Source organism: Sesamum indicum, linkage group LG10, assembly GCF_026168435.1.
Source record: "Sesamum indicum cultivar Baizhima isolate 11 linkage group LG10, ASM2616843v1, whole genome shotgun sequence".
Taxonomy (NCBI): domain Eukaryota; kingdom Viridiplantae; phylum Streptophyta; class Magnoliopsida; order Lamiales; family Pedaliaceae; genus Sesamum; species Sesamum indicum.
The window spans coordinates 3,360,928-3,376,491 of NC_142666.1; the positions used below are offsets into that span (position 1 = coordinate 3,360,928).

The 15,564-nt window shown below is 34.1% G+C and overlaps 2 protein-coding genes across 7 annotated transcripts; both read left to right on the forward strand.

Moving 5' to 3' along the window:
- The first annotated feature begins 2,002 nt into the window (after positions 1-2,002).
- Positions 2,003-6,925, forward strand: LOC105172466 (D111/G-patch domain-containing protein). Of its 6 annotated transcripts, none has more exons than XM_011093904.3 (8): positions 2,003-2,160; positions 2,711-2,793; positions 3,376-3,571; positions 4,098-4,252; positions 4,505-4,648; positions 4,753-4,856; positions 4,989-5,145; positions 6,546-6,925. In XM_011093904.3, exons 2-8 carry the CDS (start codon positions 2,728-2,730, stop codon positions 6,621-6,623), a joined length of 900 nt encoding a protein of 299 aa, XP_011092206.1. In that variant the 5' UTR covers positions 2,003-2,160; positions 2,711-2,727; the 3' UTR covers positions 6,624-6,925. The 6 variants fall into 6 exon arrangements, with proteins under 6 accessions (XP_011092206.1, XP_088742240.1, XP_011092207.1 ...); XM_088886114.1 differs by having other exon boundaries at positions 2,032-2,160; positions 3,438-3,571; positions 4,076-4,252; XM_011093905.3 differs by having other exon boundaries at positions 2,038-2,227.
- A 2,131-nt stretch (positions 6,926-9,056) lies between these two features.
- LOC105172465 (uncharacterized) lies at positions 9,057-14,853 on the forward strand. Its single transcript, XM_011093903.3, has 4 exons — positions 9,057-9,483; positions 10,228-10,584; positions 10,658-12,649; positions 14,335-14,853. The coding sequence occupies exons 2-3, from the start codon at positions 10,238-10,240 to the stop codon at positions 12,642-12,644; spliced, it is 2,334 nt and encodes a 777-aa protein (XP_011092205.1). The 5' UTR covers positions 9,057-9,483; positions 10,228-10,237; the 3' UTR covers positions 12,645-12,649; positions 14,335-14,853.
- Positions 14,854-15,564: the final 711 nt, after the last annotated feature.

Consider the following 15,564-nt stretch of genomic DNA (forward strand, 5'->3'; position numbering starts at 1 on the left):
AAAAAATATCAATAATTAATCATATATGTATAGTGAAATAAGAAATGACTAATAATTAATTAAATTTAAATGAATCGAACCAATGTCAAAAATAAATTAATTAGTGCACTGATACGCAAGTGAAATTTGAAAATTTATACTTTTATTAATTTAAATAATTTTGAGACATAATTAATCATTCATGCAGAAATTCATACTTTCGAATCTTATTGCATTTTTTATTTCAATTAATATTGTGCGTAAATTACAGTACAACAAATTATGCCAATAGATAAGAAAATCAGAAAGGAAATAAATTTATTGATAATCAACACGAATTTAATAAGGTATAAGAATTTTAAGTTTTTGAGATTTCAAATTAACACTAAAAACGAAATATTTCCCCCAAATATTGCTAACAAATATTTTCATGAGTAGAACTTCTAACAAAATCAGCAAGAAAAAAAAATCGATGCTAAAATTAGTGACTAGCTAATTGTCGACTAAATATTTTTTTTCTTAAATTCGTTGCTAACGTAAATTAACAACAAATTCCATCCGTTTGCAAGGGATTTATACAGTTGCTAATAATATTATTTATTATAGTGTTATATCATTTCACTATCCCAAAAAAAAAAATGATTTATTTGCTGTGGATTTTTTAAATAGAAAATTTTCATACCTACTATATATTTGAGACAGATAATTAATAATACGTGGACAATTTCGTAACAAAAAATAAATGACGAATCTTAGCGATGTCACATGTGTTATAAATTTATTTTATTTAAAAAAAAGTTTACACACATAATGTGTATTTATATATGTATATATATATATATTAAATAAAATAAAAAATATAATAAAATTTAAAATACAAATTCCAATACTCTTTTTTAGCCCATTGGAAAGCACCCATTGGAAGAAAAAGCATCAAGCCAAAAGCTCAAAGTTTAGGGTTTTGGAAGGAAGCTTGATTGATTTCCTCTAGAAATGTGAATAGAACCTTTGATATGGTAAGTAAGCATGATTTGCAAGCTTTCACAAGAAAAATTCTACTTTGGCATCCTACCAACCCTTCAATTTATTTTGGGCATTTTGCCAAATAATGATTATTGCATCTTTATCAAACTTTTTCCAATATTCTTGCATTTGTTAGTTGCAAATGCATTTAAACTAATATAAAAATATATACGGGTATGAAAAGTTACTTTTTTATTTATAAGTTCAGACACGTATTCTTTTTAGCAGCTAAATGCGCTCCAGCTCTAAATAATAAGTAACTTTGCAGCTGGCCAGCCAATAAAAGAAATATCCAGAAGAAATGTGACTTTTTCCCATTATTAATTTACTATGGTCACGCCAAAAATCATGGCTCGTGTAAAACAATCACGGCTGTGCAGCAACCATTAGTCTTTGTTTCCACAGACAAGGCTGAATTATTATCCATAACTAAAAACCATGTGTAGATATTTTGCTTGACCATTCGACCGTGGTAGATAGTATTGATTTACCATGATTTTTTAGCCGTAGTGATTTACAATGTAGGGGATAATTCATTTTTTTGTAGTGTCAATTTATTGGTAAAATTGCACTTTTGATTCTGTAACTTTACGTCATTAGTGCTTTTGGTCTAGTAAGTGATGTCTCAATCTAGTAATTAAAAATTGAAGTTTTTTTTTGGTACAGTTCAAGTTCATGACGTCAAATCCAATCGACCAATCATATCTTGCCTAAAATGAAGTTTCATAAACAAGTTTGAAATTATGGGTTTGAATCTCAACGGACATGTGTTTCATTTTATGTGAGTTATTATAATTTATTTATTATTACTAGTCATATTGATGTATAGCTTAGTGTATCGAGATGAGTTACTATAATTTATTTGTCGCTATTAGTTTTAAAAAAAAAAATCGAACCAATATGATGTGTGGATATTTATCTTACTTGGGCCAAAAATATTAAAAGGTCCATATTGAAAGCCCAGCCCAATAATTATTATCACAAAGCCCAGAGGTTCAGCATTCTAACAATTTGGGGCCTGTGAGCTTATCAAATGCCAAGAATTCGAGCGTTTTCGTTGTTCTTTCCTGTCAAAGAAATCCTAAAGTGAAGACCTACAAAAGAAAATCAAAACCCAAATTCTCATTTTCTCTTCAAAGGAAAAATTTTATAATTGAGGTTATTTTTCTTTGATCTTTAAGCAGTTGTAGATGATATCTGTTAATACGTGATGATCTATGAGTATGTAAGTGTCTGTGTGTGTATATTTTATATGTATATGTATGTATGAGGATGGATATATGCTTGTGCGTCTCTGCTTGTGCATTTCTTTGATGATTTTTGATGTATATAGTACCCTCTGCCGGAGAATTATGCGTGCTTGACTAAGAAAGGGGAAAAGGAAAGTGATTCAATTGGATTAGGTTTGGGATTCAGTATTTTTTCGAGCACATACGCATACCTTTTTTTATATTTTTCTGGAGTTGACTGGTTATTTGTTTCCGAAGAATTATATTTGGTATGATAGAATAGAGTCCAGTGAAAAATACTTATACCTTTTTACCGCCTGAAGCTCGATAAGATGAGCTGCTGAAAGAGGTTAGATCTATCAGTTTGAGAGGAAGGAAGATACCTCCAGGGTTTTGAAGATTTAGAGTGTTGGCATTTCTTGTTACAGATGATGTGTTTGTTTATCTTAATTTTTATGTTTCTTTCTATTTGTTGTTAGGGTTCCTCCTTGAAAATATGGATAATAGATGGTATAGTGGCAAACAAGAGATGCACAATAAAAGGCAACTGAGAAACAATGAGGTAAGGATTCTGTGGATTTAATTTATCTTTATACTTCTTAGTTATTTGCTTATCATCATTATATGCTCCTTGGTCGGCATGTAGATGTGGTGTGGCTAATAAATGTCCTGTTTATAAGTTTCATGCTTCATACAACAAGGCTTATTAGGGGAAAAATTCGTTTTCATGTTTGTGACTCTACAGTGTGTTTGTGCTCCTTCCCGTGGAACATATGGACTGTGCTTTGTTTGTTTATGTGTTCTTCTGGATCAGTCCTTATGGTTTTACATTGAATATTTGTGTTTAAACTTCTTTCTCGAGTTATGCCATCTTGTACTGTTAGTTTTTGGCAGTCGCGTTTAAATTGGGAAATCTCCACTGATCTTGTACATGAACAATAATTTTTACCGCCAATTCTGCTGTTTGTTATAGAATGAGATGGGCTTTGATCCGTCTTGGAAAGGCAAGTATGTCATTTAAGATTGTGTTGATGTAATCTTAATCTTGCATCATCTAGATCAATTCTTTGCCATGTTTGTTTGAGGCAACAAAGTAACAGCAACAGTGATGGAATTACATGTTTTCTAATGTTTCCTTATGTAGGCATATGAGGCTACTATTCTTGAGGATCTTGCTGAAGATTTCCGTCTACCAATTGATCATAGGGTCACAGAAAATGTAGATTTGGACAATGTGGAGCAAGCATCGTTGGACACACAGCTGCCTTCATCTAATATTGGGTTCAGGCTTCTTCAGAAGATGGGATGGAAAGGGAAGGGCCTTGGAAAAGATGAACAAGGTCTGTATAGTAATGAGCTGCCTTTTCTCATATGATTTGCTGCTTCCAGCCCTTCATACATCTAAAGGATTGATCTGCTGTTAACTTCCTGTTGAGTTTGTATATGATTCCATGTCCTTCAACTCTCTAATATCTGTTGGTTTTCGATTGCTGTCTATACAGAAGTTCTGGGTTCTTAAGTTAATATTATTACTTAACCTTGTCATTACAATCTTTGTATGCCACCTATAACCAGGTGTAGTTACGATCTTTCTGTGCCACTTGTAATTGGGGGTATTGACTCAGAAACTAACAATGAAACCATACTATATCTGTTTGAGCAAGTAATGCTGATACCTTTTGCTGGATTCACAAAATACTTGCTCACAAGTGACTTCCAATTTTACTTCAACATATAAGTTTGTGGTTTACAAACATTCTGTCTAGTTTATCTTGTCTCAACATTTGTGCTGAATCTTGACATTTATGTTTTGCTGGTATGGCATTTTTTTCCTTAATTTTTAGTATATATATATTATATTTTCAGGAATTATTGAGCCAATCAAATCAGGAATAAGAGATGCTAAACTAGGCCTTGGTAAACAAGAAGAAGATGATTATTTTACAGCCGAGGAAAATATCCAGCGCAGAAAGCTGGATATTGAAGTTGAAGAGACCGAGGAACTTGCCAAAAAGAGAGAGGTATACCTTTCTGCTCGTCTTAGTGGTCAAAGAAAATACTTTCAACTCTAGGTTAATTTGAAGTTGATGCTTTACTTTTTCTGAAACATACATTTAATAGCAGAAGGCAGCATATAGCATTTATGTGTGTGTTTTGATGGGAATGGTATATCATAAAGGGATCATCAACTTTGGAAGGTCTTGAGAATTTCGTGCAGTTTTTATTACCTGGTGGCTTCTACTGCCTGCTTCGTGCACATTATTAAAATCCAGGTTATAGCAGAACGCGAGCAAAAAATTCAAAGTGAGGTGAAAGAAATACGGAAGGTGTTCTATTGTGATCTCTGCAACAAACAGTATAAATTGGCAATGGAGTTTGAAGCTCATCTAAGCTCCTATGACCACAACCACAGAAAGGTTATTTTACATTTTAGTGCATACCTTGTCACGTTCTGGTTATGTTATTGTTCTTTGTTGATTGTTTTATCATCTCTGAATTTTTTTTGTAATTTTGCTTTCAGAGGTTCAAACAAATGAGAGATATGCATGGAAGCAGCAGTCGTGATGATAGACAGAAAAGGGAACAACAACGTCAAGAAAGGGAGATGGCAAAGTTTATGCAGATGTACCTACTTATCCTTCACGGTTTCACCAACCATTTTTTATCTTTTTACTAATGATTGATGAATGTAAATGGTCCCATATGTTGCTATTTCCATGTTTTGTTGCTTAAGATTTTCATTTTGCTTTCTTACAGGGCTGATGTCCATAAGCAGCAACTGCAGATACAGAATCAGGAGGAAACTGGAACTGTTCCTACTCCTGCTGCAACAACTAGTGCTACTGCAGTTGCAGACCAAGATCAGCGAAAAGCTCTAAAGTTCGGATTTTCGGCAAAAGGCAGCATGCTTAGGGTATTCGCTCTGTTCTTTTTCAGATTGCTCTATACTATGCTGCTAATATTTGATTTCTTTGTGCTTTCGATGTTTAATTATTATGAGAGCTAGTTACTAGTTGCCACAACTTATCCTTCATCTCACCTCTTGCAAAGGTGCTACGTACTGTAGATCATCCCAGAACAAGAGTGGAAAAGAGTAATTAGACAAAAAACAAACTAAGAAATAACTACTAACAACAATGAAACTGCAGTGAAAAGATGTGCATGAATACAAAAGTTGGACAAACATTGTACACATATTATTCATTTGTCTATAGTAGAGAGGTCTTTATAATCACATTTTCGGTTATGAACTGGAACATTGTAAATATACCTCAGGATGCAGCTAAAGCGAAAATCATTCAGCGGGTGCCTGAAGGTACCATGAGTAAAATTCGAGTGTGTAACTGAACTTGCACTTTGCTATCAGCCCATGAAGGAACAAAAATGAGAACTTGATTACTTTAGAATTGGGACCTTCAAGCTCAGATCACAAAAAATCTGACTAGTAATCACTTTTTACTGTAACAGTACAGTATGCAAAGAGGAATTCTTGTTATCTTTAGCTGTATTTCATTAGTTTAAAAGGGGCCTTGCTGTTATACATACATTCAATCCACCAAGTATTATATGAATGCTGCTCTACTTTATGGTTGTTTGTAGTGAGTTGCATCCTCAGAAGGATGCACATATATATATATATATGTGTGTGTGTATCTGTATCTGTATCTGTTCCTTTCAATTCCTGGAGCAAGCTCTGTGCATAGCTGAGATATACTTGCACTGGTTTGAAATTCTTGTCTATGATGGGTTTGGCTCGCAGACCCTTAGGCTTTGCTAGTGTTCATTTGCAATTCACTTTCCGCATATTTTTTCCCTTTGGACATAGAAAAATGTTTTTTTCATGTTGTTTCCAACTTAAAAGAATTTTCTATTTCCACTTTTTCATGTTGTTTCCAACTTAAAAGAATTTTCTATTTCCACTCTTTTTCCAACGTCCGCTCATGTCAATCATTACATTATCTATACATGTGCTTATATATTTAAACCATTAACTTAATAAATAATAGTACACATTTTAATAATATATTGATGTGATACTACTAATAATAAAAAGATATAATAACATTTCAGGTCCATAGAAAGCCGAATTGAGAAAAATCACATCTTCCCACTTTTAACTGGAAATAGCAATGAACATGTAACTACATACTGCCTCAGTAGTTTTAACTGACCTTCATCACTCAAAAGTTCTTCATATTAATCACTTTCTATGTTGGTTCTGTTTCATGAATGTATTGCTGCTCTTTATTCTTCTCTTGGGAGTTGGTGTTACAATTTCTGTTTCTCTTATGTCCCGACATTTGCATGAAGCAGAGCTCTGCTAGTACCACTGCCAAGAAGCCGAAGGTAGCTATTGCCTCAGTTTTTAGCAATGACAGTGAAGAAGAATAGGGAAATTTCTAACACCTCCTGCTGATATTTACTCTGTCTGAGACCTCAGAAACGCCCGATTGTATGACTCTTGTATTTTAATTAGTTGACTGTAATCTCCATTGAAACTGTTTTCTATAGAAGATGTTCTTCAGGAATAGTAATTTCAGGACAGGATTCTCTCCTTTTTTCGGGGCAGCGGTCTGTACGTGTCAATCCTGTTATAATTTCATTTCACAACGTGGTTCGAAGACATGGTTGCCTAATGTATTGCTGATGGGCTAGTTTTGCAATGAAATTATTGACAATTAACTGCTTTTCAATTGCATATTTTGGACAGTGGAAACCTGGGAGACAGAATTTAAAGGGTATTTTTTTATTTATATTTTTCTACGCAACGAGAATGTATTTATAATTATATTAAATACCATGTCAAATATTTTGTTAATCTGGCGAAGACTCCAAAACGAAGACTTAAGACCAGCTGCCATATAAAGGCGGCTCCACTTCATTTTGCTGGCCATTTCTGCTCAGTGCTTGGCTATTCTTTTCATGTTGCTAGAATTGTTTCCACTATTGTGGACAAAATATCCGCAAAATTACCCCTATCCTCCATTTAAGAATTATACTTACACTTATATTCGCTCTGAAAATTACATATTTTTGTTAGAAAATTTGAAATTCACTCTGAAAATTACATATTTTTGTTAGAAAATTTGAAATTCACTCTGAAAATTACATATTTTTGTTAGAAAATTTGAAATTATATTTATACTCCCTATGAAAATTCTTTCTTTACATTTACTGCTTTTCTATTAGGATTTGAACGTAAAATATTAGCACTAATAGAAAAAATCACATAACCTTTTAATTTTGCCTTGGTGAAAAGATATTTCTTATCATTGTTTGTTTTGTAATTTTGGATTACGAATTAAAAACTTCATTTCGAATTTATGTATTCAAAATGTATTGGACTACATGTACACACACCTTATCTATACTACCAGCCAAAATATATATATATATATATATGCATTTATGTTTTTTATATTGTATTCATGAACTAAAGCATATTATTAATTTTTTATTTCAGCTATAATCTTTTTTGGGATTAAATGTTGAAATAAAAATAAAAATGTAATAATTATAGGATATAAATAATGCTACCAAATCAAACATGTATAGAGTGTCAATGTCATTTCTAGATTTCTTGTAGCAAAATTTTCATTTCTTAAACAATCGTCTCTTCTCCATATATGAATTCATAAACAAATAAAACAATAAAATATATGATAAATTTTAAAGGTCTCATAAGAATAAGGGCTTGATTGCTTATAGAGGCTATTTTTTTTTTCTTGCGATGAATTATTATTTTATTTTGAACAAGTAGATTACAATTATTATTTTTAAATAATAATATTTAACTATTATCAACAATAATAACAATCATATACTATTCATTTATATCAGATAATTATACATAGTCAATACCTATTATTAAATTAGAACTATATATGTTATTAAAGTAGAAACATTTACACGTTGTGTGGTTCGAATCCACCACCTTAGAGTCATGACTACAAAGCCTTCTTAGTCGGAGAATTTGAGATTCTATAATTATAAAACGAAGGATCTAAGTTCCATCGATATACAGATTGTTATTTGATTTTAATAGTAGTTATTTATCTATTTGAATAGTAAGTATTAATTTATTACAAGTATTTGCTATTAAAAAATAATATATTTTTTTTATTATAGTTGTCATATTAAAATTATCATCTATACATACTATTTATAAAACAAAACTCTTTATCGTACCAATTTTTAAATATTCAAATTCATCATTTAATTAATTTATTCTCTTAAAAATTATTAAAATAGTAATTTTAATATTTTTTTAATAATCTTACAATATATATATATATATATATTCTCTCAACCCACTTCTTCATATATATTTTTTTCTCACAAATTTCTATCTTTTTAATAAATTCATAGTTATAATTTATTTTTTCACTCTCACATGACTCGAGGTTTCTTCTTCTTACAAGACTTATATCTTTCCCCTCTCCTCAAACCATGTTTGATTAATTTACAAAAAAAAAAAAAAAATATTTCACATCATAATTTTTTTTATATCATCGCGAGTATATATATTTATACTATTATAAAATCGAAGTGACATATAAATATTTATTTTGCATGTAGATATAATAATCGGTATTGACATAATATATATTATACAAAGTTTCAATTTTTAATTTAATTCAAATAAATATTTATTGATTAAAAAATATCAAATAATTTTGTACACAATAACAAATTTTAACATACAAAAATAAATTATAAATTTTAATAAAATAAAAATATTAATATAATTATGCACGTAGGTACAACGTGATACGGTGTTACGACCGAAAAACAAAAAAACACCTTAATTGGTAGGAGCAAAAGCCAAACCTCAAACGACAAGGAAAATAACCATGTTTATGTATAGGTCAACCTCAAAGCTCATCTGAAGATGATTGGGATTGGCATTGGGATTGGATTGTTGGGGACAGCCACGTCCTCGCATGCTTCCACAATTGGAATCCGAAACCCAAACGCCCATATTTAACCGCATCCAATCCTTCTGTAAATTCTTTGTGCGTAAATCTAATCACAATCATAAGTCCTTTCCACCCTTTTGGAACTGTGTACATCACCAACTTCTTGCGAGGGATCCACACTCAAGATTCTATTATTTATTACAAAACACTCTCGTTCTCCCATCCCTCTCTTTCTTGCAAGAGTTTTAATCAAAGATTGAGGCGATCTTGGAGGAACCCTTTTGCTAATTGCTCATCCCGGATCGCCTAAAGCCCAAGTCTTTGGTTAAAAGGTGCTTTTCTTGTTGGTTCAGTTGCGTTGTTGTGGTTTTAGGGTTTGTGGGTTTTGCCAGTTCTAAGACTCGATTTTGTTGAATTTCCTTTTTTGTAGTTGATCTTTGTTTATATGTTTACTATAGTTTGTGTGTGTGTGTGTGTATACTGCTTGAAATCGTGGGGGTTCCCATTGTGAATTAATTCTAGCAATAATGTGCAGAAGGCCACATATGCTGCACACTTGAAATTATTCAACTTTTTGCAAGTCAAAGTTTGTGATTATTGTTTTGTATTTCTTTTTCTTCTTTTCAACTTCCTTTTTGGGTTGTGTTGCGTTTTCTTGTTGCGCCTGTTTAGGGCAACGGATGGTTTGGTTTGTCTTGCCAAATAGGCAGACAGAAGTTGAAGATGTTACTATCAATGCATAGTTGGTGGACTGCCTCTGATTGTTATTTGCAAATGAGAAAGTACCTCCTTTTCGCACAGTCTTTTTACTTTATGAGACAATCCTCTGTGCTTCTACACTCAAATTTACCCCTGAGGGATTGAGGATGACCAATAGATAACTTTACAGTTTAAATGAGGGATTCGGAGTTTAGACACTTTAGGTTCAGATTGATTTGGTAACTCTTAAGGCGTTCAGTGATTAGATTGATGCATGCTTGATATTTCAATATTCTGAAGTCACTTTTCTCGCTTGTACTTATATAATCGGTGTTTATGGGTTTTGTGCCTTTTCTAATATTTGTTCCATTAAACAGTGAGTTAACCATGGTTGGGAAGAAAGTTATAGCAATCTGTCAGTCAGGTGGGGAATTTGAGACCAATGAAGATGGTATACTTTCTTACAGTGGTGGTGATGCTCATGCTATGGAAATTGATGAGAAAATGAAGTTTAAGAATTTTAAGTTGGAGGTAGCAGAGATGTTCAATTGCAATGTTGATACCATGGCCATCAAGTATTTCCTTCCTGGGAATAAGAAGACTCTTATCAGCATCTCCAATGACAAAGACCTCAAACTCATGATCAAGTTCCACGATGACTCTGAGACCGCCGAGATATATGTTATGAGTGAAAAAGTTGCTGCCCCTGATGTATCCCACATGCCAGGCAGTAGGTAGATAATTTTCTACAAACGGATTGTATTATTCTTACCATGCATGAAACATGTGGGAAAATTATTCTTGCAGGTCGAGTAGGACAACGTTATCAGAGGGTGAGGTTCCTGTTGATGCTTCTGCAACTATAGTGAATGATGTTTTGGACGACATAAACAAGCCTGTTCTTCTGCTTGATGCCAACTTTGATGTGGTTGGTGATACTAACCATGATGAGCCCCAAACCGACATACCAAGTGAAATGCCTTTACCTGACGAAATGCCTTTGCCAATGTCTTTCGCTGGCTCCTATGATGAAAAGCATGCTAAAGCTGCACAGCAGTGGCAGAACAATATTACTGGTGTGGGCCAAAGGTTCAACAGTGTTCATGAATTTCGTGAGGAGTTGCGAAAATATGCGATTGCGCATCAGTTTGCTTTTAAGTACAAGAAGAATGATAGTCATCGTGTGACTGTAAAATGCAAAGCAGAGGGTTGTCCATGGAGGATTCACGCATCAAGATTGTCGACCACCCCACTCATTTGTATTAAGAAAATGAATCCAACACATACCTGTGAAGGTTCTGTGGTAACAACTGGTTATCAAGCCACAAGAAGTTGGGTTGCTAGCATCATCAAGGAGAAACTTAAAGTTTTCCCAAACTATAAGCCCAAGGACATTGTTAACGACATCAAACAGGAATATGGAGTCCAACTAAACTACTTTCAGGCATGGAGGGGCAAAGAAATTGCAAAGGAACAGCTTCAGGGTTCCTATAAAGAGGCATATAGTCAGTTACCATTTTTCTGTGAGAAGATAATGGAAACAAATCCAGGAAGTCTAGCCGCTTTCTCCACTAAAGAAGACTCAAGTTTTCATCGCCTATTTGTTTCCTTTCATGCTTCTTTGTATGGCTTTGAACAAGGCTGCCGCCCTTTGCTTTTCCTAGATAGCATATTTTTGAAGTCAAAATACCAAGGCTCTCTGTTGGCAGCTACTGCTGCTGATGGGGATGATGGATTTTTCCCTGTTGCTTTTGCTATTGTAGACGTCGAATCTGAGGACAACTGGCGTTGGTTTTTGCAACAACTCAAAGCTGCATTATCAACGTGTCGTGGATTAACTTTTGTGGCGGATAGAGAGAAAGGATTGAGAGAATCAATTGCTGAAGTTTTTCAGGATGACAATGTATATCATGGCTTCTGTCTGCGCTATCTGTCGGAGGAACTGCTTAGAGATGTGAAGGGGCAATTTTCTCATGAAGTAAAGCGCCTTATGGTTGAGGATTTATACAGTGCAGCCCATGCCCCTGCACCAGAAGGCTTTCAGAGGTGTGTGGAAAGCATAAAAAGTATTTCTGTGGAAGCATACAATTGGATCATGCAAAGTGAGCCTGTTCACTGGGCAAATGCATTCTTCCAAGGAGCAAGATATTACCACATGACGTCCAACTTCGGGGAGCTGTTTTATAGTTGGGTATCGGATGCACACGAATTGCCAATAACCCAGATGGTTGATGCGATAAGTAGCAAGATTATGGAATTGATTTATTCCCGGCGGACCGAATCAATCGAATGGTTAAGAAGGTTGACTCCGTCAATGGAGGAAAAGCTAGAGAAAGAAAGCCTCAAAGTCAGGACTCTTCAGGTATTAATATCTGGTGGGAACAGATTTGAGGTCCGTGGAGATACTATAGAAGCTGTTGATGTTGATAGTTGTGATTGTACTTGTAAGGTTTGGCAGCTGACGGGGTTGCCTTGCTGTCATGCAATTGCAGTCATTAGTTGTCTTGGCCGTGATCCATATGATTATTGTTCCAGATACTTCACTACTGACAGCTATAGAATAACATATTCAGAGTCAGTACATCCTATTTCAAATATAGATGCTCCTTGGCAGAAGGGAAGTTCTAAGTTGCCAGTGACTGTAACCCCACCTCCAACTCGTCGCCCACCTGGCCGGCCTACCACTAAGAGAGTTAGTTCACATGATGCAGGGAGACGTCAACTGCAATGCAGTAGGTGCAAGGGTACTGGGCATAACAAGTCGACTTGTAAAGAATTTTTGTTGGAGTGCTAAGCTATGTAAGTACATTGTCTTGCTTTTGGCAGCACTTTTTATATTTATCTAACTACTCGTTCTTGAGCATGCAGTCACGACCTGTTCCTACTAACCTTAATGAAAGCACAATGAGTAATTCTGTGCATCTATCCTTTCTTTGCTGTTGTTCTCAAGAGTTAACTTTTCTGTATGATCTATGTAGCTTCATAGTCATCTAACACATGTGCTACTATGTTTAAGTGTTTGTTATTAGGGCGGCCGGGTCTGCTGAACTAAAATTTGATTTGAATTAATCATTTTGATTGGCTGCTTTAATTTAAACCAGATAGTGTAAAAAAGGAGGTATGAACTGGAATAGATAGTATAGAAGCAATTCATCATTTTCTGCTTGAATTTTTTGTTTTTTTCCCCTCTTCTGAATAAGTTGGCTTTATTCCTGTGGAGATGACAATCTTTCATCTGTATATTCAGTGACTTGACTATCAATAAATTTGTCATCAGGACTTGAATAATACAGCACATGAAGTTTCTTTTTAAGTTTAAACCATATGGAATCCAAACTTAAGTTCCTGTTTTATATTTCCCTTCTGTTCGTAGAATTCAAATGTTTCTTAGTAACCTACCATGCACCGCCTTTGTACAAAATTTCTAATGAAATATAATTGAGCCCATTTGCATAATCAACCAATTCCAATTCGATTAAACCCTATGAGATGTAGCAGTCTATGCTATTCTTATATAATTCCATTTACTGAGAGATGTGGAAACTGCAGAGTATTACTTGCATTTTGCATACCATCGTCAATGAGAGAGAACTGATAGACTGCACATGTAGAATACCTTCGAACTCCAGGCAATGGAGTTGCATCTTGGATTTGCATATGTTGTGGCTTCCCAACTATTTTATGTCATATGGGCTTTTCTAATTCTCTCCTTGAATCTAAAGAAACTTTTGAACCTCAAATAATTTTAGCATGAATTGTAATTTAGATATAGCATTACTAATGGGATAGAAAGCGGAATTGGTATTATATTTAGGGTTGCTCACTCTCTGATTAAAGAGAACTGGAATTGGTAATTTGAAGTGTTCAACTAGGCATATACCTATTCTCCTCTAAACTTTGAATTAAAATATGATTTCTTGCTGCACGTAACGTGTAAGTACACAATGACACAGCTGCTCCAGTTTACCTTAATGGATGCAAACTAATGTTGATTTGACAATGTGAATAATTTCTCTTTGTAGTGTGTTTTATCATGGGTGCAAGAATTGAAGTTGTGTTAACCTGTGTTCTAAGTTCATGAACGTATCATTATCTTCTGCTGAACTGTATGGCGGTTCTTTAAGATACTTGGCATTGTAGCTAATGATTGCACTCAGTTATGTGTCATAATGGGATGTTCTTCATTATTTCTTGAGCACTTGCTCTTATCGTTTTCTCTTAACCATCTGGGATGCCGATTGCACTCTATTTCAATATGGATTTTGGTGCTTCTTTGAAAATCATCAAAATACCATTGTTGCGCTGAAGCAATGGATTTCTGACTTTTACTTCAGTTTCATTACACAAGCCGTAGGCAGCATATGGAAGATTACTTGCCTCAATGAGCATAATTCGCATTACCATTAACTGCGTATGTATTTGTTAATGTGCGAGAAAGGAACTGTACTGACGTCTGCTGTCCTGTTCTTTTTCTCCAACCTCAGGTTCTTCGGGAAGAAAAATGATGTTGATAACATAACTGATTACCAGGACAGACAGCTGTAACGTATAAATTGACATTTTCATTGGGCTCATGTACATGTTTAACTGCCATTTTCGAGCTTTTCTGATTGGATAGTAACAGAAGTAGAACCTGTGATCGTACTTGTCGCTGCTGACGAACTCTGCTCATCAGCAACTGAATGAACTTTCCCCCTGACAGTTTCTCACCGGTGTCGTCTCATATATGAACCTTCAGTTAAAGACAAAGGGACCCTTTGCAGGTGGAATAGTTTTCTTGTTCTTCAGCTTACAAGAGGTAAAATATTGGAAGAGTTGGTCGACTCGTTTCCTTCGGCAACTTTTCGAACAAAACGAGGCTGGTGTTGTAGAAAATTGATAGATGGGAAAGGATTACCGACACGACTGGAGAATTATTCATCTGAAGTACTCTGGTTTTAGTTTTCTCTTTGTAATGAGATTTGGAGGTTGTAATTTAAGGTAGTGAGGATGCCATTTCTTCATCTTCTTGGTAATTATTAGACTAGTCGGGATAAACCTGTAATATGGGTACCTCAATTAAGGCTCCTAACCATAACGGAGTATCCCTCTCGTCAAATTTTTTTGAGATACTCTCCAACTTGATCACTATAGTCTCACCGATCTATCAGTAAATCAAACTCAATTTTCAATTTATATGATTGTAACATGGTGAATTCTAAATTTCGGATAAGATTCAAAATAAATAATTTAACCGTCGGACAACAAAACAAAGAATCACATGTACAAAAAGTTAGTTATTCCTAAAATGTCCAAAAATTTCCCCCCTGAATTGTCCCTTTCCTGTCTGAACTTAATGATTATATTTGCAATAGTTTTATTATAATAACAACAACATTGTTTGAGCTTTGGGTGTACTTTAGGCAGTACCATTCGTAATCTTGAGTTGAGAAAGTATAGCTAGTAATCTTGTACTGCTCTAACATTGGACTCACACATCCACATCTACTTTCTGCACTAACCTCATTTTTCACCAAATAAAATGATAATTACCCGGAAAAAATATTAAATTTACATGATCTTTTCAAATATAAGTTCAATTGTACCTTAATATTTTGGTATATAAATTAAAATAAAATGTAAAAATTCATAATTTAATTGAAAATTATCATATATATATACATACGTGAGGTGCACAAGAAGTACGAGCTAGAAGGTGGAAGTACAGTATTGCA

Excerpts from the sequence above, each read along its gene's own strand:
- LOC105172466 (XM_011093904.3), top strand. The coding sequence starts at position 2,728 with ATGGATAATAGATGGTATAGTGGCAAACAAGAGATGCACAATAAAAGG. Across the intron at positions 3,572-4,097 it reads CCTTGGAAAAGATGAACAAG|GAATTATTGAGCCAATCAAA; the intron begins GTCTGTATAGTA and ends TTATATTTTCAG. Across the intron at positions 4,857-4,988 it reads ATGGCAAAGTTTATGCAGAT|GGCTGATGTCCATAAGCAGC; the intron begins GTACCTACTTAT and ends GCTTTCTTACAG.
- LOC105172465 (XM_011093903.3), top strand. The coding sequence starts at position 10,238 with ATGGTTGGGAAGAAAGTTATAGCAATCTGTCAGTCAGGTGGGGAATTT. Across the intron at positions 10,585-10,657 it reads TCCCACATGCCAGGCAGTAG|GTCGAGTAGGACAACGTTAT; the intron begins GTAGATAATTTT and ends TTATTCTTGCAG.